Raw genomic sequence first — 26526 nt, 5'->3', positions numbered from 1 at the left:
TAATAATAACAACTTTAGATCTTTGTTTGTAGAGTACTAATATGTGTACGTATGTAAATACATTACAAAAGTATGCCTTTTAGAATGCTAGTTAGTATAGTTATATGAATATGGAGCCCAGGTTATTGCTTTTAATAATGCACATTTTGGTATTACAGAGGATGCACATTTGTTAACATTAATAACGTAACACATAAAATATCAGTAAGCATTAAAAGAATTTTATTTATCAAATGAATCATGATATTGCTCCTTTTCTGTTAAAAGTATGATACATGTTTAGACAAAATCTGTATAAATCAAATGAAAAACAGCTGCCTCATATAAAATGTACTTTGTTAAAAAAATTACAATATTACAAAAGAAAAATGTATATATAGATTTTTTTTTACGTCATAAAAGGGAGAAGAATCATGTTTCTAATAAATAGAATAAATACACATTTGAAACAAAGTTTTTTTTTTTTTTTTAAATAATGTATTTTACAGAAAATATTTCTACACCAATAATTACAATGGAGGTAATACTGTATTGGTTACATAAAAGCATAGCAACTGGTTACTCAGCACTCTGCACAGTCTCTCAGCTTATGCCATTAGTGTGTTAGAATATGTTAGTTTGGAGGAATTCGTTAGAAGCCATAAGATCAGAGGCGGCCAATCCGTCTGCAGGAGTCTGCATGCAGGGTTCGTTGCTCCGGAAGCAAGGCCTAAGGGAAGAATGCAATTGGTACTTTTCACCCTGATTTTAAAGTGCTGTAATGTATAAACACAAATCTAGCCCCTTTAGCTCCATAAACCTTCACTATTAGGCAGGTCTTCTGCAGCTAAAAAGGGGCAGAGATATGCACAAGCAAGGTAATGCTATGTATCAGAAACGTCAACTTCAGAATCAAAAAATCTGGAATAGTGGTAGCAAAGTACTAACTTTCAATGGTAACTTTTAATATTATAGTATCCAAGAAGAATAATGGACCAACAGTGCATCCAGACCAGAGAGGAAACAAGTTGAAGGTTACCCTTTCTCTATTAATGAAGCAGAACCATCTACATCAGTTATTTACTTTATATGGTCACTAAAAAGTTAACTTACTACAAGTTAGTTACCCATTGTTACACTAAAACACATAACTAGTTGTTAAAATTATGAAGTGCAATGCACTGGGAATTACAGGGCACCTTTAGATACATTTGAGGGAATATAATAAACAGCCTAAAATTTTGCCATTTGTCTAGTAACCCATAGCATTTACTGTTCAGCTGCTTAAAAACAGGTTTTCATAGCAACAGACATTGGTTTCTATAAGTAACTAGACATGGGCAAAAATCAGACCATTTATTACATTAGGCCAATTATGTTTTATAAAAAAAAAGATGGTTTTGCTGCTTGCCTTTAGGCAGACTCCAAGATGTTGACATTTTTGATTCAAAGCACAGACATTCAACACAAACAGTTCAGCAGGCTTTTCCTATATAATGCAACTTCATATTAAAGCTTATGATTTGTTACGTCAAGACAGACTAGAAAGCTGAAGCATGGAGTTAATGCACAAAAAGCTCCAACATTATTTTCTTACCATAGCATGTATTGTACATGTATATGTTGCTACAGATTCTATAGCACACTTAAGCTTTGGTAGTAACATAGTGCAAATAAATCCAACTCTAGCAGTCTCTAGCAACCAGTAATTAGCTTTCATCAGTTTATTGAAAGCTGATGTCTGATTGGTTGCTATAAGGCATATTTACACCATGATACTTCTCAAGCAGTGTAACATTTAAATGTTACAGGGAATGTCAGGAAAATTCTAATTATAGTTGTTTGTTGATCTTTCCTACTCATATGTGAGCTATGCTCTGCTAAGACCTATAGTATTCTGGTTCTCTGGAACAATGCACATACATATAAAGATTAGAACTATTTCTAAGTACCTTTTTGGATTGTTCTAGTATCATGTAAGAATTAGTTAGAAGTTGCAAATTGTTTTGTGTGACACTGTGACTTGTGAACCCAACATTGCTAGCAATGTTGTCCTCACTATACCCTCTTAGTGACTATTAAGACATATTGATAGGCTTCCTGTCTAGACTCACAAAAATATGTTATATTTGGTAGGCGTTTAAGGACCTTTCCTCCTTTAAAAATACTGAAGCACAAAGGATACTTTGGAAGTTATTTAATACTATCAAAGTTTAGCTTTAAAAAAAAGTGTTTAGAGGGCAAATACATATAATTTCTACATGGGCCTGAGGTCACTAAAGGTGCCCATACACGTAAAGATCCGCTCGCCTGGCGAGGTCGCCAAGCCAGCGGATCTTCTCCCGATATCCCCACCTATGGGTGGGCGATATCGGGCGAATTTAGGCTAATTTGGTTGTTTAGTCCTGGGGCCAAACGATTAATTTATAATTACGGTAATGGGAACAGTCGGTTCGGGGACTGCATCAACAAGCCGATGCGGTCCCTGATCTAACTGAATTTTTTCACCTGCCTGATCAATATCAGGCCAATTTCAGGGCAGGCCCATCATTGCTGCCTCTACATGGGCCAATAAGCTGCCGAATCGGTCTAAGGGACCAATATCAGCAGCTACAATCGGCCCGTGTATGGCCACCTTTACTGTCTATGCACAATAGCACCCTCTGGGAGCTTAAAGGAGAAAGTAAGCTACTCAGGCATTTTATTGCCCTAGAAGTTCCCTCGATTTGATTAAGAGAGCACCAGCCATTTTAGCTTGGTCTGACTTTACTTCCAGGCAGCAGTGTTCAGGCAGGGAACAGCTCTTAGCTCAGATTACAGCAGAGGGGGGAAGGGGGAGAGAGCAGAAGGGAGGGGGAGAGAGGAGCAAACTGAGCAGGCTCATGCTATGCCCTGAAGGAATTTCTGATAGAAGAAAGTCGGACAGTGAAAGGCGTTTGTTTCTTGTGTGTATACTAAAGCAGCAGCCCTGCATGAGTCAGACCTTAATTAGGTTCTGTAAATCGGGCAGTAGGCTCCATATGAATCTATTCTTCCTGTCTAGGTCCTTCCTGTAAATTCCACCACTGATAGTCAGCAAAAAGGTACTGATAACATGAGCTGCAGTTCAGAAACAAATACAAAAGTCATCAATAAGCTATCAGCACTACAACAAATCAGGGTAAAAATCATGGGCAAAGAAGAGACTCAAAAATGTCATCCTTTGCCCACTTGGTTTACAACTTAGTTTGGTTACTTGCTGTTCAGCAATTGTAGAAGCTGAAAAAACAATCTGGCATAAAGAGAGAAATATGCACTTTCCAAAATATCTTTGGCCTAGTAGCCTAAATGCTCACCTGTGGAGAGTTGTTGTTGGAACTCCTGATTTCCATTGCTGTCTGGAGTTGCTGGCTCCTTCTGTCTGCCTGCTGGAGATGTAGGTACTGCTCCCTTGGGACGGCGGCACAGGCTTGCTGCTGGGAAAGGCTAAACGTCACACTGGGAGCTGAGTGCAACATCTGCAGGACAAGATTGTGGCATTAGAGAACAGAGACATAGAAACCAATAATAAAGATAAATAAATGTAATATTTTGTGTCAAGAGAAAGCTTTTTTTTTACTTATCACTTTTTTCGTAAAGAATAACCCATCATTTTTGTGTTTCTATGACCTACACTGTTCATTTCAACTTAAACTGGATGTCTTATACATACAGCGATATTGTGAGACAATTTCCAATTAGCCTTCTTTATTTTATGTGGTTAATGAAATACTAGCTTTTCTCTGCCGCATCTCTCCAGTCTGAAACTGAAAATGTTTCTGGCTGATAGAATCATCTTCCTTACTTTGTCACTAGCCGTTTTACCCATTTCAGGTAAGATTTGGAAAGTATTTCAAGTTTTTCAAAAACACCTATAACAAATACTAGTCAGAGCCTTTCATTTTTTTAGGCATACGATACTACATAAGGTTAGACTGTCCCATTGGGGTACCAGAACAATTCGGTGGGCCCTGGCCCTTCAGTTTCACCCGACTGCTGCCCACTACCTGTCACCAGCCTTTACGGCCTATGGTGCCACAGGTTCAGGGTGCCACGTTGGCCAGGGTGTGTGGTGGAGCTCAGCTAGTGGTCAGATTATACAGTTGACCCCAGTCATCAGTGCACTGAATAACCAGGCCCCAGTGCTATTTGTAATAGACATATTGGGTTTGCAATGCATTTATTACAATATTTTGTGTGATTTATTAGGCTGCATTGGTCATAATCATGAATGATAATTGAGGCAAATCAAAGAATATATATCAAATCTGTGTTCTTCTTTAATGACATAAGTGACATTATCAAACACATGCAGTTTGTTGTTCTGTTTGATATGTTCCTACAGCATTCAAAAACAAGACAATAAAATCCAGAGTCCATGCAACAAACTGCAACACAAATATCACATGTATGGTTATTAAATGGCAATGGAATGGAGAGAGAGCATTTTGTAACTAAAACCTATTACTTCTCACTTTCTGAAATCATATGCAAAATAAGTACTTCTAATAGTAACTAACAAGTGAAGCCACTGTTAACAGTCATCAGCATGTCTAATGGTTAGGAAATTAATCTGAATAGACTAGTGAATGAGTAATAACAGAGCTGTCTTTAGGAGGTACAAAGGGAGGCCAAGAAACTGCAGGGAGAAACTGTGGGGAGAACGCAAGAAAGCAAAGATGGCAACAGTTTATATCACTGCCATCCCAACTGCAGCTCATGGGCTGTTGTTTAAGTACATTCTCCTGCATATCCTGCAGAGAATCAGCATCACTACATGTATCTGTAGGCACAACAAAGCATATCACGGACCACAGATGATAATATATCTGAGTGTCTGCAAAATAAGCTTGAGTGGGTAACTCTCCACATGAGACCTTCCAGAGAGAATCAGTGGGACTGCCAGTGGGATGCTGGGAGTTGTGCCTCAGAGACACCTAAAGCACCCTTGGTTTTCTGTTCTGGCTCAGATGCTAGAGTCCTTATACTATGATACAGAAAATCTTTGCCCAGAAGAATAAAATGGCCCCAAATAATTCATACAGTGTTCACATATTTCTACTCAGCTGGCTAATTTACTAAGACGTAGCCAAAGGAAGAGGGGTGTAGAACAAAATGGGAGCAGTGAAAAGTCTCAACATGAATCTGCCATCACCAAACCTGGCATCTGAATGTGCTTATAAGTTTTGCATTTACTATTTCTATTTAAACCACAGAGTTTTTATTATCATTCATTAAACAGGATTATTTTTATGAAAAGGAATGATACTTGGTCACACAGAGGGAACTTTTATGGACATGCAATGAAAAACAAACTCTAAAAGTCTACCTTCACCATCTATCTCAGAACCACATTGTGGTCTGGTATTTCCAATCCCTGAGGTCTAGAGACAGGCAGAAAGAACAGAACAGGCAAAAAGATAATTACTACAATAATAATAATAATATTTTTCTGTACCAGCTGAACAGCAGGCATTACACAGTGTGATATCTACAGAGACACAGACATAATATTATGTCTTCTCTAGCATGTGCTATTGAACCTGTATTATTTAGTGTATGAACATATTTATCACAGGGCAAAAAAATATTCTTCACAAAATTCAAAACTAGTTCGAAACTGAAATTGCTTTGATAACCAGCTGGAAACAGTAGTGGAGAATTGTACTTTAGCCTTGTATTAACAATGTCTCTGTTTATGAAAGTAATGCTTTTATCTTAATTCATTGTATTACACCTTTGGCTTTAATATAGGATATACACAAAGATAAACACATTAATTTAGAATCTGAGAAAAGACAGATAAAAAAGCAGATGCCATTAAAGGAACAGTAACACCAAAAAATGAAAGTGTATAAAAGTAACTAAAATATAATGTGCTGCTGCCCTGCACTGATAAAAGTTGTGTGTTTACTTCAGAAAGTCTACTATAATTTATATAAATAAGCTGCTATGCAGCCATGGGGGCAGCCATTCAAAGGAGAAAAGGCACAGGCACATAGCAGATAACAGATAAAGCACTATTGTATTCTACAGAATTTCTCTGTTATCTGCTATGTAACCTGTGCCTTTTCTCCTTTTTTCCAGCTTGAATGGCTGCCCCCATGGCTACACAGCAGCTTATTATATAAATTATAGTAGGGTTACTGTAGCAAACACACCAGTTTTACCAGTGCAGGGCAACAGTGCATTATATTTTTATTACTTTAAAGCTCTTTTATTTTTTGGTGTTACTGTTCCTTTAATGAGCCAGTTAAATACATAGTGAGACCAGCCTTTGACTCTTTCAGTGTATTAGGTTGTTCTGTGTTGTTTTCTGGATGGTATATTGCTACTGAGAAGTACTCTGCACATGAAGAATTATGATTTTGGGCTTTAAGGCTACAAAACGCTCTAAGAACATTTTATGGCCTCTCTGGGAAACTGCAGGCTACCAGAACATGGCCATTTAAATATTATATCTAATTAAAAGTCATATTTCCATGTTTACCTCCAAAACTGTATTCTCAACAGCTGATCTGTTATCGGATACCCAAAGTGAGTCCTACCACTTTACAGGACCCAACATGGTCACTTGCATAGCTAAAATTGTTTTTCTAAATTTATAAAAGGCCAATTCACATGTGGTGTTGACTGCCTCTGCAAGTGGAGTTTTCTGTCTGATTGAAATGTAGGTCAAAATGATGCATGTGTAAGCTATTGAAGCATAAGCATAACATTACAGATAAAGATACATTAATACCTATTCATTTTGATTGTTTTTTTACATACCTACAAAATAATGGAAACTACCACTGTGCATAAACGTGAGTACAAGGGGAATATACTAGCATTCATTCAAGAGAGTCTATTGCACCTGAGTTTCTGGGACAGATGTACTACACTGTATCTAAATACGTCAGGGATAAATTCTCTCCAGTTTGTAATTTCATAACACATCTCTAGTGCTTTATATTCCAGTTTTATCTTTTAAAACATATTGGCATCATCCCTCAACAAAAGATATGAAAAACAGCAAAAAGAACATATCCACCAATCACCTACATCCATTAACTGCTCATCAAATTTCCCATGCTTTGTTCTTGAACCATCATTTTCTGTCTTAATGGCATCCAAATCCCGTTCGAGAGAGCTCAAGTGGCTAATCTGGTAATCAAAAGTGAGAATTCTTAAAATTAATTATCTCTATTATACAGACATAATATCACTTCTGTGAAAAATACATGAAGGACCAGACAAGGACACAGAAGACAGCTTCTAATTTGATGGATAATCAGAGAGAGGGCTGAACAGCACAGGCCCTCAAAGGACAAGCATGTTTTAGATTAATCTTAATTAAAATATCAAGTTAATTCCAGTTCTGCACATTAAAGCAAGTGCAGTGAATCTAATTCATCATAATCAAAAGCCTGTACTCAAAAATGACAGTGGTGCTCAAAACGTTCATTTGGAACATTATCTGCAGATAAATCAAGTACATTTTTATTGTGTAAATCTAAAAGGCAAACAAAGTAATTGAAATGGATAAGAAGGAGGAAAATAGGTTCTAATTACTGAAAGGTCCTCATATTCAAAGATGCACTGTATGTAAGTTTTTCACAGATTTTTACAGAAATCATCAGGATACTCTACCTAATTTTGTTTATTATTTGTTTCACGAGTGAATATATCTTTACTGTGCATGCTCTTTGAAATAAGCACAGTTATTTCTAGGCGGTAAGCAGAAAAAATTGTCTTCCTGCAAAAAAAGGCATGTAATACTCAAAGCTCTCAAGCTCTGTGTCCGTACAAACACCATAGAGAATGCATTGTTCATGCCACTGTAACCTTACCCATCAATTTGTATCATGCAGCACACTTATGCTTTAGTGCCTGTTTGGACTAAAACCCTTTGATAAAATGGTGGGCAAAAAAAGCTTCCCACTCATACCAATGTGCTGCCTATATTGATACACATAAAACATGTGCATTATTAACAAAATGCAAATCTTGCACCTGTATTGGAGTATCAGGCTCGGACTGACAATCTGTGAATTCTGGCAAATGCCAGAGGGGCTGCTGTAAGATAGACAGTGACTATTTATTGGGCTGATGGGGGCTGTTTTGGCCTCTGTGTATTTGTAAAGGCAGGGTCTATTTTAAAGCCCAGTCCACACTTCTAGAAAATGGTGCATTGTATATAATGACACGGAAAACACTGCATTTTTGATAAAATACAGCAAATTGTACCAATTTTTACATCTTTCTTTCTGTAAATAAGGCTCACCCATCTCTCCTTGAAAAGCATTCAAGTGGCCAGGCACTGGTAAGACATTACCTGGGCAAATCTCTGTCTATGTAACATTATTAGTACACACACGTGTCTTACTGCAGAGTTTCTGTGTCCATGGAAACATGGATCTAAATTAAATAATTAAAATTTCTTTAACACAATTTATGCAGTTGCAGTGTATGTGTTTACTTACTGTAAAATCCTTTCCTCTACACACAAGGATCACTACTGTGCTTGTTAATGCCTCTTTGTGCTTTTATCAGGCATATCCTGGATTTTAAATGCATCAAATATCATCCATATCAGAGAGTCAATAATTTCACATGGCAAAGAAAAGATCCCTCTTTATTTTTAGTATCCCCTTTCCCAAGAGAGTAAAATGCTCCCTACACAGCAGAACTGCTGGAGAAGAGACAAACTGGGAACAGTTCTTGCTTTAATCTGCCTATGCCCCCCAGTGAAGGACACAATATATAAGTATAGTCTTTCTAGAGATTTGCTAAAAGGTAGAAGGACAAGAGCTTGAATTCCAGTTGTAGGTCCATTCAAGGGTCTAGCCCTTCTCAGAGACAACAGCTAAGACCATGGAGACTTCAGTGGAGGAGCAGCACAGTTAGAGCAAATAGAACCAGGGTGAATTGGCTTTGTACTGATACTGAGCAGAGACAAGTAAGAGACTACTACTGGAGTTTCCTTAGAATTGAATAGAGGACAGAGAAAAAAAGGCAACAGTGATTCCAGCGCTCTGAATAGTTTGAAAAAGGAAATAAGAATTACAAATTATAATACAGTAAAATAACTATGTATATCATTCCTACAGAACATATAACATACCTTCCTATTAGCAGAGGCCAGCTCTTTCTGAAGGTGATCGCACTCTCGTTTTAAGCTTGACTTTTCCTGTTCTAAAGCCTTTACCATACTTGACTGATTTTGGTGCTTCTGCTGTTTCACAGAAATAAGAGCAGACTCCAGCTGCCGTACCTTATTTATATAAATAAGAAAGCAGCAGGATCAGAAACCATTGCTTTGAGTTTCAAAATAAACCGATTGCAGATAATACAGAGATAATACTTCAGAGATTTACCTTTTCCCTGCACTGGGCCAGGTCAGACTTTGCATTCTGCACCTCTTTTAGGAGTCTCTCATTTTCCTGTCGTAGAAGCTTCTGTTCCTGTTCCATCAATTTCTCCAGATCATCCCAGTACATTTTCTTGTGCTGATTTTGTAACCCAGAGGACTGCAAAGTCATTTCAAGGAGCTGGTTCTAGAGAGATTTATCTAGTTTAGTCTACATTTCTCATCCATGACTTAGGGGCTGATTTACTAAGACACGATTTCGAATCCGAATTGGAAAAATTCCGATTGGAAATTAACATTTTGCGACTTTTTCATATTTTTTGCGATTTTTTCGGCGTCTTTACGATTTTTGCGTAAAAACGCGAGTTTTTCGGCGTCTTTACGATTTTTGCGTAAAAACGCGAGTTTTTTCGGCGTCTTTACGAAAGTTGCGCAAAGTCGCGATTTTTTCGGAGCGTTAACACTTGCGCGCAAAGTCGCGCCTTTTTCGTAGCGTTAAAACTTAAAAGGCGCGACGTTTTGCGCAAGTTTTAACGCTACGAAAAAATCGCGACTTTGCGCAACTTTCGTAAAGACGCCGAAAAACTCGCGTTTTTACGCAAAAATCGTAAAGACGCCGAAAAAAAATCGCAAAATTACCGATCATTACGAAAAAAAACGCAATCGGACGCATTCGGCCCGTTCGTGGGTTAGTAAATGTGCCCCTTAGTGTACACAATATAGCTATGGAATTTTAATAAACTCTGGAATAGTACTGTAGAGCTACTGTCCTTATGTCCCAATAAAATATGTAAAGGTTTTAGTGTCCAACATTGAGTTGTGAATATTCTAATGCTGAAAGCAGTAACATAGAACAAAGTTTACATGTTATGATACAAAGAGTATAAAATGGTGCTTCCATTTTTTCTGATGCTATGCTCAATAGAGTTAATCATTTTAAGACCCAGGAGATCTGTAATGCCCGTTTATATCATATGATGGGGGAATTTACCAGCAATGTGTGCACAAAACAAATTGCCAATTTATGTAATCACATGATCTAAAGTCATGTGATTTTTAGGGTTCAGATTCAGTTCCACTAGGCACTTTGATTTGGCTTAATCTGAATTCTGCCAAAAAAGGCCGAAATTGAATCCAGTATTCGGTGCATCCCTGATGTAGGTGTTTTTTTTTCTTTGCAATTATAAGAGCAGAGTAGATAGAAGTCAGACTGTGGTAGTTTAATGGTGGAATCAAATACATCATTACAAAATGACAGAAAAATTACAGGTTCTGCTTTTTTAATAATATAATTATTTTGATGTTATGTTTCAGTCCATAACAATCCAGTCAAATTACCTACGTGTTTTAAACACAGATCTATCACAATGTTACTGTTATTGGGAAATACACGTTCAGATAATGAGGAACACCACCAAAGAACTACAATGCCCTACCTTGGCATTGGATGTTTGCAGCTGCTTATGTAGTGACATTACTTCCTGTTTTAATGATTCTTTTTCTTGTTGTGCAACACGCAGATCTGACTTGATCCGGGATATCTGGAGATTTACACTTTGAAGGCTGTCCTCCAGGCTCTGAATCTGAAAGATTAACATAGGACACTTCAGAACTATAACTCACTATATCTTTCTATCTTCTCACTATAACTTTGTTCTCTCAAGGCAGATGATTAAGATTAGCTGTGCACCCCTTGCATAATGTATTTCTGCTATCAAAACAGTCACAACAAAAGGTGAAGGGAAGGCTTGTATACTGTTAATCAAACTATCTATCTCACAAGGACAAAACACTGAGTGGAGATTTTTTGTGATTAAAACAATAGGCAATATGTATGTTCAGCGCATGTTCTGCTTAAAAAATAAAATCTAATATTCCTCTGGTCAGTTTTCATTCCCCTCCCACATCTTTGTGCAATTGTGTGAGACGTTAGTCTTGGAGGTTCACATGGGGCACACTTTAAAGGTAATTTCAGGTGTGCTGCTAAAATATAGAATGGTTTTTCTGCCAGCATGTGCTATTAGACCGTAGCCGTGCACATAGAAACATGGAGGTGCTATAAATTTAGGTAGCTGAATGCTTCAGGTGAGATGTCAGTTAGGTGTTACCTGCCCATTGTTCTGTTGATAGGCAGTTGGGGGGGGGGGGGGGTGAAGAATTTGATATAATTCCAAATTGCAGTGCAACAGTAAAGAGAGATTAAAATTTATCAGAGCACAGGTCACAAGACTTAAAAGACTTAAGGTGGCCATACGCGGACCGATAAAAACTGCTAACAGTCTCAGTCGGCAGCTTATTTGCCAATGTATGGGGCCCTCAAATGGGCCTGCTTAACCAATACCTGTCCGAAAATCCTCCTTGTTGACGGGGCAGGTTTAAAAATCCTGTTGGGGCAAGGAGCATATTGATGCAATCCGAACCCTGACAGCCTGCATCCCGTCAATATCATCGAAAGGTTCAGCCCTTGGGTCAAACAATCAGATCAATCAAAATCAACACCTCAAGGTATGTATGGCTAATGTTACTTGAAAGTAAGAAAACAACTAGTCTTATGGCTTGAGGAGTGCTATTAACTTGCATTCTGTGACAGTATGCATTCAGTGTTTGGAGGTATGAGACTTATCACATAGTCATTAACAGTTCAGTCAAGTATTTCTAAATCTGTGATACCCATCTACTACTATGTTTTCTAATAATCTTACAAATGGAACAATTGGAACAGCAATGTGTGTGACAAAAACAATTGTTTATTAAAAGCGAACCCTGGCACTAAAAAAAACAAAAACAAAAAAAAAACTTTTTACCTTTTCTAGTGAGAGAGTGATCTGGGACTTAAGCATTTGAGTTTGCTGTTCCCAAGACTTCTGTTCTTGCTTCAAGTCTGCAATCTTGCTCTCTAGAAGGGTAACTTTAGCACACTACGGGAAATTACAAAATAGGTAGTTAGTATAGATTTTCCATTGATAATCAGTGAGCCAATAGATTCATTAAAAAAAGACTTCAGAATATTTGTGGTTCTTTTTCCATTCATTTAATGAGGCTAAGAATCTGAAATTGAGAAGAAATGGCAACTCAGTTTTTGATAAATTAGTCCCCAAGTATGTATCATGCAGAAAATACAGTGACACTATTTTTGTATAGGATAAGCTTGCCTCTGTAGGGATAATATATTTGAAAGTTGCTACTATATCATAAAATATCATAAATACTAGCAATGTGTAATGTTTGTATAAACCTATTGTATGCAAAAAAAATGGAGAAAAATAAACTTTAAAAACTGTATTTTTATATTCGTACAGTTGAAAGGTAAAGAATAACTATAAACCTTCGCTCCTACGATACAGGAAAGAGAATAGGTTTGATACTGTATATAAATATATCTGTAACCTTTCTATGCTAAATCTTAATAAAGATGTTACAAAAAAAACCTGTATTTTGTAAAACAAACCCAAATGCTGAATAGGCAGGACCAGGCGTCAGATTGCCAATTATGGATACTTCACTTATATGTAAAATTGTATGGGACCTAGAAGAGAATTTTCTCATGCCAAATCATCTGATCTGCAATCATATGTTACTGGGCACAGGGACTGTAGTAACTCATGCGCTTGTGCTTTTATCCCAGATCCCAGGACTTTCCTAAGATTAATGGTAACAGCTAATTATTTAACTTTATAAAGACAACCCATCCTGATGTGCCCAGCCAGGTAAACATGCAGCTTTACAGAAGAACAGAATAACACAGAGCGATCAGACAAGTTTTACCTTTTCTGCACATCTATGAAGCTCCTCCCCCAACGCTTCCTTTTCTTTAAGCAGCAGTTCATTTTTATTTAATAACCCAGAGATCTCATTCTTGAGGTCAGTAAATTCAGAGCATTTAGAGAGCTGTAAAAATCAACAAAGGACATAGGTGGTGAAGTCTATAAGTGTTTTACTTTACGACGAGAGTAGAACAAGTACAAGTAACTGAAGTCTAAAACGTATTGCTGGATGAACTGCTGAACTGTAATCCATCACGTGATTTAATAGCTATGTTTATAAAACACGCACCTTATATGGGGTCATAGGCATCACTAAACATATATTAACATAAATAATAAAGGTTATGTTTAATCAGTGAATTACTTAACATCTGGGGAAATTTTACTATTTCAAGATATATAGTTCAGTCATTATTCAGAGATACAGCTGTCTAAATCTCGTGTACACCTCTGCAGTGCAAAATGAAAACATAATTTTAAAAGGATCACAAGAGGTAGACCGGAGATGCAGAACTTGCTTTTTATTGGCACAACATGTTTCAAGACACACACAGCCCTCTGACAAAGGGCCATGTGTGGCTCCAAACATGTTGTGCCAATAACAAACATCTCCAGCCTACCTCTTGTGATATTGTTAAAATTATGTTGAAATTTCACTAGTCACATTTACAGGATGCTTATTGTTATTTTCTACATATTTCCAATTGTATACATGTATGCCTTTGTGCACATGTGCAAAAAAATCAGGTTTAGTAACTTAAAGTAACAATTACTTACAAAAACAAACCCATCAGCGAAAAAACATGACCTACAGGTAACTTTTTCGGTACATTCATATTTTGAGTTGTTTGTAGAGTCAGTTTCACTTTAACAGGAAATCAGTGGGTAATATTTATCTGTCTACTGTTGGAGAGCAAACAACTGATTGCAATGGATTTTTAAAGCTGGTGCAAAGTTTATACTGAACATTATAATGGATTGTGGCTTTTATCACTATAGGTAAGGGAATGGTGCAAGTGCAGTTTTTGATTTTAAATGACCAGCATCGTGGATGAATGCATATTTACCAATATTACATGCTCTGCCATGGGACTTCACTGTCTTGTGTACCACCTCTGGGCACCAACCCAGTAAGCCACTATCCAGGTCTGCATACCTGTTTCACTTCTAGAGGAGTCCCACTGCAATTTTTAGATTTGCAATGGCACATAAAAGTCAGATTTTACAATTAAGGTAGGAGTAGCTTAGTCATACCTGCTTAGTTTCAATTTCCTGCTTGAGCAACGTGTTCTCTTGCTCCAAAAAACGGTTTTGAAGTTTGATGTTAGACAGTTCTTTTTCTGAATCTCCAACCTAGAAAAGGTTTTACAGCCTATTAAAATAATGTATATGCATCTCCAGCCAAAAAAAATAACAGTGTAATAGTGCTAAGACAAAGTAAGTGCAAGCCTCCAACTACTACTTATTCCTACTTGTGTTTTATCAGTTCAAGCACATAGATTCTGATACAGAAACACCTGTATTTGATTCTTATAACAGCTGCTTGGGACCTTGCAAAAATGTAATTTTACCATGTAAATCACGTCATGTGATTTGTAGACCCACGCTGACTATAGTCCAGGCTGACATGCCACAATTACTTATATACCTATACTCGATCCTCCCACTTCTAATGTCACTTATGGAGGAGAGAAGGAGCCAGCCCATACACCATTACTCTATAGGGCAGTCTACTTCTACTCTAGCCCTGTAGAAAACTAAAATGCACCATATAAGAATAACCCTAATTGTATAAAAAAGAACCGGTTTCCTAGAAATGTAGCTGCATAGGTTTATTTAATGTGCTAAACATAAGCCTTTAATAGCTATAACATTACTGAGACCAGTTGCTAAAAAGAATTTTCCTTTAATTTAAAACCAGGTTACAGGGTAAATTTGCAGTTACAAATTAGGCAGTAGCCGGAGTAATCTTATATGGGCATTATTTTGGGGTTCTAAATAGACATAACTATGATATTTTTGGTTTAAAGCCAAAACATTACACATGGCACTTGAATGCCGATATTAATGGGTATGTAATAAACTACAGAAAAAAAGAATATTTTCAAAACTAAGAATAAAAATTTACATTATTCCATGTAATAAAGTGCAAATTATAACTGAACTTTGCACACTTTGAAGATGGCATACTCTTTTAAGTGCAAACTGCTTTTTAATTAATATTTTATTACATACACTACATTGGGCACATCAACAAAACACACAATCATTTTTTTCTGTTGGTGGTTGTTTTACAAAACATATATTAACTATGAGAAGAGGGGAAATGTTTGCATTACTATTTTTTTTCTTTCCATTACAATAGTTTATTACATTCCCTCAACAGTCTTCATTTTAAGGTTGCAATGTCTTCCACAGGTGAGGCCTAGAGATTAGAATAAGCAACTGTCCCATGTTTCACATGAAAAAAGCACAGGAGTAAGTGAAAAAAGAAAAAAGCTTCTGTTTTAGATTTTGCATTTGACCATACATTCCCATATTTTGGAAGCTACTAATACTGAATAATTTGGACGCATTAATAATACCTTTGCCCTGTAACTTTCAAGCTCGTCATTTATCCGACTCCTCTCTCTTTGCCACTCCTCAATGACCTTGGTAGCATCTTTCTTATCCTTCTGCTTCAGGAAAGCCACAAGCCTACGGTTCAGATCCTGAAGATCTGCTTGATTTTTTGCGTTCTTTACGCTCAGTTCTGCATTTTCAGAATCAAGGTGCTGGTTTTTGGTTTTCAATTCAGACACCTAGACAAAATAAATAAAAGTTTTGGAGTTGTAGAACTACTAAGCCTAAGAGATCTACAGTATATAATAAAGTTAGCACCATTTAATAGTTTTGTGGATTCTCTCATAATACTGACCTGTTTTGATAGGCTTTCTGCCACCTTCTGAAGTGCACCTTTCTCATTCTGTACAGTCTCTAGGTTTACCCTGCAGTATAAAAGGTATACAGACGTTACATTCAGAAATGTTTAAGGCACTGATGGATTCATTAACTGAAAGAATGATGTGTAAAAACTTAGTAGTACCACAGCTTGCCTTATTGGTGGTGGGACAATATACCCAATTATTTATAAATAGCACTACAGCTGTTAAGCTACTTACAAGTAGCACTCATAGCCCTTTCTCTGATAAAAATGTGGTGTGAGTGAAATTATTTCCCTTATGATACAACAGCTACTCTATAGGGCCCCAAAAAGTCAATGTTTGCTGCATCCACTTCCAAAGACAGGGTTCTGAGTAAAATAGCACAACATAATTACCACATTTCCTCGCATGCATCCTGGAGATCTTTTATTTTCTCATTATTAATTTCACCATCATCTTCTAAGGTGCTTATTTCAGATTTCAATGCAAGATTTTCTTCTTTAAGTTTTTTGTTCTCAGATCTTAAGAGAAAAAAAAATGATAATGATAGCACAAGGCAATAGTGAAGTGCCTTGTATACTTTTACAGGTCCCTGTGAGAGCTCTGAGGAGGTCAAAATGCCCCTTGTGCCATAGTCCAAATACTCAGAAGCTACATTTTAAACATGCAGTTTTCATAGCAGAAAGCTTTTATTGTTGGTTAATATGATTAAAATAAATGCTATAGTTCTCTGTGCCAATGCTGCAAAGAAAAAAAAACAACACCTCAGTGTTGAAAATACTTCATCAGTGTAATGAAAATACATGATTTGTCATGCCCTCCAATGCTGTTTGCAGCATTAGGTGCATATAGCAAAACTGCTTTTGTCATGTGAATTAACTACTATTGCACACATATGATACAGAAAATATTGCTCATACAAGCTGTTCTTCCATAATGGCAGACAAACAACGTATCTTAGTTTGTTTAGTATTACTTTAAAGGCCCGCAAACCCCAAGAAAGATATAAAGCAATTACATCAGGTTCTAGTTTAGGTTAACGTGTTAACCATGACAGACGAAGGTCACTGCTGTTAATTCATGAAAGTGTTAGTTCTAGAAGCGTAGAAAGCAGTACGGAAGCTGAGAATCTTGATGAGAGGAAGAAGCCAACAAAAAGTACATGTGGATATTACCTCAGAAACTCAACTCTCTTCTGCCTTTCACTGTGCTTTTCCAACATATGGGATTCTAAAATGTTTGGTTCTCTTTCCATTTGCATAGTCTTGTTCCGTTGGCTGAGGACTTCTAGTCTTCCTTTCCCCACAAGGTTCGCTATATCATTCCCCTGATTATGCTGTCTTTTGGGGCTTACTATAGATTTTGTATCATTTTCATCCTGTGTTTTGAGGTGTTTCATATTCCTTGGAGAACATTCATTAACATTCTTGGTGTGGTGTTCCACCATATTAGTTTCAGAGGTACATTCGAATGCTTGAATCTCTTTATCTGCATACTGAAGTCTCATGCACTGTTTTGCTTCCATATCACTAACCTTCTCCTCTAGATTTGCAACAAGCACCATTAGTTTACTATTTTCTTTCTTTGTCTCCTCATACATGTTTTCTAGTTTCAGCGAGGCTTCTGCTATTTCCTCCATGTTTTGAATCTCTTTTTGCAACCAAAGTACTTCAGAGGAAAGTTCTCTGTTGTTGTTCACCGCTTCCACATTTTTAAGCTCCATGTAATTTAATTTTTCTTGAAGCTGCAAATTTTCTTTCTTGGCAACTGCTAAGATCAGTTTCAACCCTGGAACGGTGAGAGCAGTTTGTTCGAGGTCTGGAACCGTAAACTCCTCTGAACTTATTACTTTTTTCATAAGCTCGTTTTCTAAAGTTACTTGCTGCATCTTTTCTTGCATTTGAAGCATCTGAGTCTGAAGATGACCATACTCAGCTTTAGCATTCTCATAGCTTTTTTCCATTTTAGTCAATGCCTCTGTGGTATTTTCAAGCTCTTTAATTTTGCTTTGAAGCCTCAGGTTGAAATCTTCCAAGGTCTCCACAGAGTGGCTGAAATGGTCACCTTCAACACTGTGGCTGTCCTCATTTTCTGTGACCCCTAATTTCTGTTTTTTTTCTGTCTGACATCCATTATGCGGTTCTGGAAGCCAATTCTTACCAGTCTTACACTGGTCAAGCTTCTTACGTAGTTTAGAAATCTCTGAAACAAGCCTGACATTTTCTTTGACTGTTTGCTCATGAACATTCTGCAGATTTTTTAAAACAATCATGTCCTCTTCCATGCATGCATTATTCTGGAGATGTGTTACAAGATTTTTCAGCTCTTCATTCTCTATCTGCATTAAGTGATAATTTCCTTGAAGTATAGATAAAGAACTAATCTCATTTTGCAGTCCAGTGATGGTGCTCTGAAGCCTGGAGATTTCGACAACCATACCTTCTTTCTTTTCTTCTGCTTTATCACAAGCTTCTTTATATTGTTCCTCAGACTTTTCCAGTTTGGAACAAAGATGCTCTTTTTCCAGTTTATGCTCACTTTCCAGTTTTCCAATAGTTTCCGTAAGGACCAGAAGATTTTTCTCAGCTTGGCACAACTGTTCATCCCGCTCTGTGAGCTCCTCTTGCAGATCATTTTCTAGTTGACTGATCTTAGCAGATAATTGACTTTCTTCCTTTTTTGAATTAACCATCAGATTTTCTAAGTCTTTCTCTACCTGTTCTTTTTCAACAACTAAGTTATTTATATACTCTTTGTAAGTCTTCTCCAGGTGTACTTTTTCTTGTATAAGTGCAGAGCAGGCTTCAAATTTATCTTTTTCTAGTCTTTCCCTCAGTCTTTCCTGGGCCTCTAAACCATCTTGAATAATCTCTTCTTTTTCAAATTCCCACTGAGATTTTTCTTCTGTGTGCTTATCTGTGAGATCTCTTAGGTTACTTTGGTACTTGTCTTCAAGCTTTGCTAAAGCCTCCTCATGGTTCTTCATTGTTGCTTCAAAGTCCTTAGAAAACCGAAATTCCATATCTGATATTCTTTTGTCATACTCTGTTTCCATTTTAATCCTAAACGTGGTTAACACAGAATATTACTTACATTTTAGTTCATCTTTGAGGAATTCTATGCAAAGGAATTCCAAATTACCGTTAAAAGGTAAATGATGATCATAAATAAATAAACATTCAGAGGAAGCAATTTGAAAAAAATAAATCATTACCAATTTAAATAAATTATACAAGCACATCTTTAAACTTATCATGAAATGTTATATTCTGTAACACAGGTCACATTTTAGAGCACAAAAAATATTACAAAGATAGCATTTAGGGAGATTCGCCACCCCCCATCTAGCTACATTTTCAGCATTGCCCAACAAATCTGTACACAAATTAAATTTGAAACATGATTTTTTGTAGGTCATTTTAATGCACTTTAGTACCTGCTTATACAAACTTGCATCCTTTTTATAGAAAAGATCAGAACACCAGAGGCCACCCATTTAGACTAGAGGAACAGAACTTTCAATTAAAGAGAGTAGGTGGTTCTTAAAGGTGAGGGCAGTGAGGTTGTAAAATGCCCTGCTGAGTGATTTTAATGGCAGATATTAATGGCTTTGGCTTGGATGATTTCTTGAACAAGCATAGTATCCACGACTATAGTGAACTGGTGTATATGTGAGTGTATGGATACGTCTGTATAAGTATGTGTATATAAATGTGAATTGGTGTTTCATTTGGTTGGGTTAAACTCATTTTTTTTTCACCCATGTAACTGCACACAATCTACTCTCAGTAGCCTTAGAAATAGTTTCCCCTACATAATTCAATATTTTTATTTCTTTTACCCAGGCTTAAATAAGTCATTACTCCCCTCTATTAGCTCTGCTTCTGTTTGCAAGCCAAAAGGAGGTATTAGCATAATTATTTATTAGAGGGAATAGCATTACTGGGGGCATATTTATTTTCTTATATGTTGATCAATCAAACAGTTTAACAGAGGTTGTAGAGGTTTGTAAGTGGTTGTCAACTTCTGACTGTTAGAAGCTTCACCTAAACAGATGGTTTTTGCTTTAGCTGCAAAAGTCTTGGGTCGGTATAAAAAGGATATAACTTAATCAACCTCAAATAGACATGCTATATTTATGATATATATAGAAAATGTATACATGCTGCTCACCTTTCCTTCTGCAGTTCGTGATGATGGTTTTCTGAATGCTTTGCCCAGTCTTCTTTTTCAGACTGCTGTCTTTCCGTTATCCTTGCAAGTTGTTCCCGGAAACTCTGCTCAAGCTGTCTTTTCTCCTCTTCAGACTTTCTTGTTAGTGCAATCATTTTGGCCTCTGTATCCTTCTCTACTGTTTGTGCAAACTCTTCTTTCTCCAAAAGCAAAGTCTGTTTAGCTTGAGCTAGCTCATTCTGTAAGGCAGCCTTCTGTTTTGCTGTTAGACTTGCAATTTGTTCCTTGAAACTTTGCTCTAACTGTTTTTTCTCTGTTTCAAACTTTTCTGTGAGTGCATATAATTTGGTCTCTGTCTCCTTTTCAGTCTCTTTTTTTGTAAGTGCAAACTCCTCTTTTTCCTTTAAGAAAGTCTGTTTATTTTCTGCTAGCTGCTTCTGTAAGGCAGCCTCCTGTTCTTCTAGGAGGCCCTTTTGCTCATTAAACAAATCTTCTCTGTTGCTTATCTCACTCTTGTGTTCACATACTATCCTATACTGCTCATCTTTAAGTTTCACAATGTCAGCTTCCAATTCAGCATGCTGCATTTGAAGAAATCGTAATTGCACCTCTGCTTTCTGAATCTCTTCTTCAAACTGCTCCTTGAGAATAGCTTTCTCTTTGTCAAATAAAGATTTCATTTCTTTCAGTTGTTCTTCACAATGAGTCGTCTGCAATAAACAAAATCATCACATCACTGTGAGGCCATCCCAAATGTTACAGAAGGTTAGCTACTGTTGTCCTGTAGGTGTAATGCCACATGTGGAGAACCAGCCCCTTCGCTCGAATCAGCCCTCTACTTTATCTACTTTATGTGTGAGTATCATTCCCCTGACCAAGTGTCTGCCAGTGAAATGAATAAGGGGCTTAATACCATTCACAAAACTTTAAACAGACATATAATCTTCAGGACAATAATTAAAGCAACCTTACTTTGGACTGAAGTTCAGTTGTCAGTTGTTCCACTTCCCGGTTATGCTGCTCCCTCATTTGTTCAATAGCCATTTCTGCCTCTATGCTCATGTTTAATGGGGGACAATCTTCTGGTCCAATACCTGCAGAATAAGCAATGGAATTTTAAAGAATGTGTTCATCTGCCCACCCCACTATTGTATTGCTAGTAAAAATATTCTAAGGATGAAAAAGTGAAAGGTGTTTCCATAGCAGTCCATCATACAGGAATTCAGTGGGACTTTTGCTGTCATTCATATCCATGTGTCTGTCTCTTATTTCCCTCAGTAATCCTACACATTCACACACTTCATGTCCAGAGACCTTTTCTAAAGGTGGCCATACACCTTACAATTACGATGTTTCCTGTGACCATTGGTCGCAGGAAAGATCATTTGTTCCCTCCACTGATGTTCGAAGCTGAATCGTCATATATGGAGGTAGAAACAATAGGCATTCTACCTCCACCTGACGATTCAGCCCTAAACGCAGATTTTTCTTTGTGATATCGGGCATCTCGTCGATCCGCCATACACGCACTGAATATCGAACAAAACTAGGTTTGTATAATAATATTGGTGCGTGTGGTCTCCTTGCTTGTAAAAATGTGTATGGGCTTGTCTATCATACTATAAAGTTAGCAAGTAGTTCAGTGGGGTAGCACTGGGGTCCCCAGCCAGGGTATTATCTGTAAGTCAGTGATCCCCAACCAGTGGCTCGTGAGCAATATGTTGCTCGACACCCCATTTGATGTTGCTCCCAGTGGCCTCAAAGCAGATCTTCATTCTTGAATTTCAAACTTGGAGACAAAGTTTGGAGGCATAAAGACCATGGGTACTATCAAACAGAGCCTCCTGTAGGCTGCCAGTCCACATATGGGCTACAAAATAACTAGTTACAGCTTTTTTTGCTCACCCCCAGGAATTTGCTCCCCAACCTTTCTTGTATTTAAATGTTGTTCATGGGTTAAAAAGGTTGGGGATCCCACTGTAAGTAGTATGTATGCACATGGATTTCCTCAGGTTACTACAGTTTTCTCCCATGCTCCAAAACATACAGGCAGGTTAACTGGCTCCTGATAAAATTGACCCCACTGTGTGTAAATGTAATAGGGACCATAGATTGTAAACTCCACTGGGGCAGGGCCTGATGTAAAAAAATAGTGTCTGCAAGGGAAATCAGAAAATGTAACATACAGTGGGCCTGACTGGTTTGCACTTCTACAGCTATAGAGAAATATAGGCAGTTCCATCCATTTACCCTGATCGGTTTCTGTGTAATTTTTATTGTCCATTTCTTCCAACAAGGATTTTTTCAGTGATCTTCTTGATCCCCTGACACCATGTGTACGGTAGTCTTCAAGTTCCAGCTGAAGTTCATCAATGCGGTCCTGCAGCTCCTGACCCAAAGCAAAAGAAGAGATTTGGTATTTACAGGCATAGAAAATGGGGGAAGGGTTAAAAGCACTCATAAAGCTGTTGATCTGACTTGCCATCCATTTTCAATAACTTACCCTTCGTTGGAGCTCATACTCCTTTCTCATTTGTTCTAACCTTTCCTCTTGACTAAGGAACTCCATACAGCTGGGATCCATATCACCAAACTACAATATCAAACACAAAGGCATGATACCAAATATGGGAATTGCAGGCCACAAAGAACTGAAGCACCATAGTTTCGTTTTAACTTTCAAATGCTAATTTCTTGATTTAAAGACCTGATTTTAAAGACAGGCAGTGAATTCTAAGAGTGTTGGAAATACTGGCAATGTACTGGATTTTCCATAGACTATAGAACTCAAGAATAGAATATTGTGTCAAACATACAAATTTTACCATATAAAAAGTATGGTGTAATAGTGATTTCTGTTCTTACATTTTTGAACATTCCTGTCATGGAAAAATTATATATCCACAGTTACAGTTATAAGCAGATCTCTTGGCTTCACTAACCTTTTCCCGCATGATATTATCCAAGCTTCTCTGCAGTTTGCATGCCAGTGATTCATACTCGGTGAGCTTTTCTGACGCTTGCAACAATTCAGTTTCTAAACGACAGCTTTCCTAAAACCATGATAAATCACCCACATCATCAACACATACCACATGAATTTAAGGGCTACAGAGAAATGACTAATACTTAAGTCTCAGCCCTTGGAGTTGCAAAGAATACACACATGGTTCCTACCTTTAAGCACAAATTAAGTCTGTCTCTGAGGTAGTTTTCCTCTGCCTTTGCCTTATCAAGTTCTTGTTCCAGTTCAAAACGATGTTTTGCACTCTGCTGTAAAATCTGGTCTCTCTCTTTCCGCAGTTCATTTTTCAAATTTTCTGTTCTTTCCTTGTATTCTTCATCCAGTTTCCTGTACAGGTTAAAAAAAAGAGAAAATACAGTCAACAGTCTGATGCAAAATAGTCAGCGGATGATGAGGGCGAAATTTATGTTTCAGAAGGCCACCAATAGATGGCTTTCTATGTAAGATCTTAAGATTGCATACAGCCAGTTTTTTAATTAAGTTGTGGCTCCTCCAAGCCTTTATAATTCTCCATCTATGGCATAAGGCCATATATAATTTTACTCATATTTGAAGGAATATACATTTAGGACATTAACATTTTATTTAATGTTCTGGTTTCATAATTATTAAAGTTATAAAAAATATATATTTTCCATACTGCTCTATTTTCCATTTTGTTAGCTATATGGCTTTTTAGGAAAGCCCAGCATTTATGCAGATTAATGAAAATGAACCATACCTAAGATTGTATTCATTTTGCCGTTCAATTTCTGCGTGATGATCATCCACCTCTGAGGCCATCTGGCTTTTCAATTTTTCATTCTTATCCAGATCAGAGCGAAGCTTCTCTCTCTCTCTGGCAGCTTGATCAGCTTGTTCCCTGGGAAAAAAGACAATAAAGGTGAAAAAATAGGAAATTCTTAGTTTCTTCTGAATAGCACTGTACACACTCCCCTAGATACTGTACCAGTATCTAGGAAAGAAAAAGCCCTATTGAGTTATCAAATATGTTTCTTAACTACTTTTACAATTAGAAATAAAAAACAATTTATCTTTCAATAACAATATACCTGTACAAATGTAGCATTTTTTGCAAATAGCTCTCTGATGTGGTCACACTAGAAGGTCACCATTTGTGCTCATTAGTAATAGTGTTAAAGTGATACTGACACGAAAAAACAACTTTTTCAAATATAAATCTACATAAAAAGTTGCCTATAGGTCGTGTTGATAATTTTTTACTGATAGGGCTGCTTTTGTAAGTAATTGTTACTTGAAATCCCAAAACCTGACTGTTTTGCCAACCTGACTGTCCCTTCTCAGCCTGTCAGTTACAGCTTCTAATGCCAACGGCCTCCTGCTGGACAAATATGGCTGCCCCCTCATAGAGGAACAAGGGGGATCAGTTAGGGAATGTAAAAGCTTGGACAAATACTGCATGCAAAGACAATGTTATGGCAGATGTAAAAATGGTTTCATTTCTGGTGTCAGTATCTCTTTAAGGAGATCTTGAGTAAATAACACTGCCTCAACATTAATTAATTTTATTAATGTGTTTGTAAAATCAAAAGTCCCATATGTGCTAGGAGCCTCTGGTTACTAAGATCTTGGGGGGGCATTAGATAACTGGATGGCAGTCATTCATAATTTGTTCATACAGCAAGGCCTGATACACCATAATAAAGAAAATGGAATACAAACTTACAATAAGTGCCTGATCTCTGAACGGAAGCTGATAACTGCAGCCTGATACACCTCATTTTTGGTCATCAGTAGCTCATGTTCCAGGATCATTGTAAGCTCCATAAGGTTAATTTTACCTTCTACATTGAAATCCAGAGCCTAAAAAACACAGAATGCAATGTAATTATTATTTTTGTACAACGAAGTCCAACTAAAATCAACTCAACAAGGCTTCACAGAGCTGATAACTTCTCAGGTTCAGAACCTTAAGTATGGCTTGGCTATTTTCTATTCCTTCTTCTTGCCAAAGATCTATGAGGTCTTCAACTGAACCATAGCCTGTTCCATCATCAAGCTTAGATAGTAAGCGGATACCAACAGCCCCCATGGACGATGGAGTTATTGTTCGTCTTCCACTCTCATCATAAGCCTGAAAATTCACAAGAAAAATGGGACAAAATCATTTGTCAGTTCATAAGTATGGCAAAGTTCCATGCTGCTCTAGAAAAAAAAACTGAAGTACCAAAAACAGAAAGCAAAAATGTATACAAAATATTTTATTTTTCAATTCAATTTTTATAAATTTTATAAATTATAAAAACAAATAAAAATTGAATTTTCTTTCTGTTTTTGGTAATTCAGTAGGCTGTCTTATTAGAGCCCACTTTCCTTCTAGGAACTTTCCCACCTGAACTTGCTCACTGTAGTACAGGTATGGGATCTGTTATCCAGAATGCTTGGAACCTGGGGTTTTCCGGATAAGGGATCTTTCTGTAATCTCCATACCTTAAGTCTACTAAAAAATCATTTAAATAGTGAATAAACCCAATAGGATTGTTTTGCCCCCAATAATGATTAATTATATCTTAGTTGGGATCAAGTACAAGGTACTGTTTTATTATTACAGTACCCAAAATTTACCCTGTACCCAAAATGCATGCACAATTGCAAACAAAGTAGAACCCCAAATAAAGAATAGAGCTGGAAAAAGTAAGTGGTGAATACAGCTGTTAATGCAGCCTTTCAACAGCATGCCAGATTATAGTCTCCTGAACTGCAAAAGGGAAAGTGTATGCATGGATAATTTCTAAAGCGCAACAAGCTATGCAGCGCTGAACAATCTTGCAATATACAAAATTACACACAGGGAGATTAAGTATTATAATAAATACAATGAATAAGTATAAATACACAGAGAATATACACAGTAGAAAGGAGGTCCCTGCTGCGTAGAGCTTACAATTAAAGTACCTTAAATACCTTAAGATGCGTAAAAACTACTTTTAATATAGTCTTGAATGCTGCAAAATATTGTAGTTTTGCATAATATAATAGCTTGTTTTCTTTAATGCAAATAGGAAAATTTAATTCATAATTTTAGACACCCCCTCCTAAAAAAAACCCAATAGTTAATCTAACATTTAGTTTTATAAATGAAAAGAAAGATGAATAATTAATTACCGGCATAGAAAGGTGCCTCTTTAGTTGACGGTAGGGGGTTGAGGATGATGGAATTAAAGGTTTGCTATTTTTACAGACTTCATAGAAAAAATCCTGAAGGCTCATTGTTTTCTCTTGATCTAGATTCTGAATCACATCTTCCAGGGTCTGTAATGAAGTAAGTTG

General features: G+C 37.0%; 1 protein-coding gene across 5 annotated transcripts in view; it reads right to left on the bottom strand.

Moving 5' to 3' along the window:
- nin (ninein) overlaps positions 1 to 26526 on the bottom strand; it is a 70827-nt gene that overhangs the window by 6148 nt on the left and 38153 nt on the right. For 2 of the 5 annotated variants that reach the window (XM_002936591.5, XM_031892105.1), the window contains 22 exons: positions 26362 to 26508; positions 25166 to 25330; positions 24923 to 25059; positions 23957 to 24097; positions 23388 to 23562; positions 23153 to 23263; positions 22714 to 22803; positions 22461 to 22599; positions 21183 to 21304; positions 20211 to 20920; positions 17213 to 19099; positions 16433 to 16558; positions 16031 to 16100; positions 15699 to 15914; positions 14368 to 14466; positions 13115 to 13237; positions 12154 to 12267; positions 10786 to 10932; positions 9357 to 9536; positions 9104 to 9253; positions 7042 to 7143; positions 3315 to 3476 (listed from right to left, as the gene is read on the bottom strand). In XM_002936591.5, the coding sequence (XP_002936637.3) occupies positions 3315 to 3476; positions 7042 to 7143; positions 9104 to 9253; positions 9357 to 9536; positions 10786 to 10932; positions 12154 to 12267; positions 13115 to 13237; positions 14368 to 14466; positions 15699 to 15914; positions 16031 to 16100; positions 16433 to 16558; positions 17213 to 19099; positions 20211 to 20920; positions 21183 to 21304; positions 22461 to 22599; positions 22714 to 22803; positions 23153 to 23263; positions 23388 to 23562; positions 23957 to 24097; positions 24923 to 25059; positions 25166 to 25330; positions 26362 to 26508 (5313 nt within the window). Of the gene's footprint in view, positions 1 to 201; positions 710 to 3314; positions 3477 to 5326; positions 5382 to 7041; positions 7144 to 9103; positions 9254 to 9356; positions 9537 to 10785; positions 10933 to 12153; positions 12268 to 13114; positions 13238 to 14367; positions 14467 to 15698; positions 15915 to 16030; positions 16101 to 16432; positions 16559 to 17212; positions 19100 to 20210; positions 20921 to 21182; positions 21305 to 22460; positions 22600 to 22713; positions 22804 to 23152; positions 23264 to 23387; positions 23563 to 23956; positions 24098 to 24922; positions 25060 to 25165; positions 25331 to 26361; positions 26509 to 26526 lie in introns of those variants that run through there. The other 3 variants (XM_004917167.3, XM_018096700.2, XM_004917168.4) reach the window with 3 other exon arrangements.

The sequence above is a fragment of the Xenopus tropicalis genome, chromosome 8 (assembly GCF_000004195.4).
Source record: "Xenopus tropicalis strain Nigerian chromosome 8, UCB_Xtro_10.0, whole genome shotgun sequence".
Classification (NCBI taxonomy): Eukaryota; Metazoa; Chordata; class Amphibia; order Anura; family Pipidae; genus Xenopus; species Xenopus tropicalis.
The sequence above is the reverse complement of the archived record's forward strand: the minus strand, read 5'-3'. Positions and strand labels throughout refer to the sequence as shown.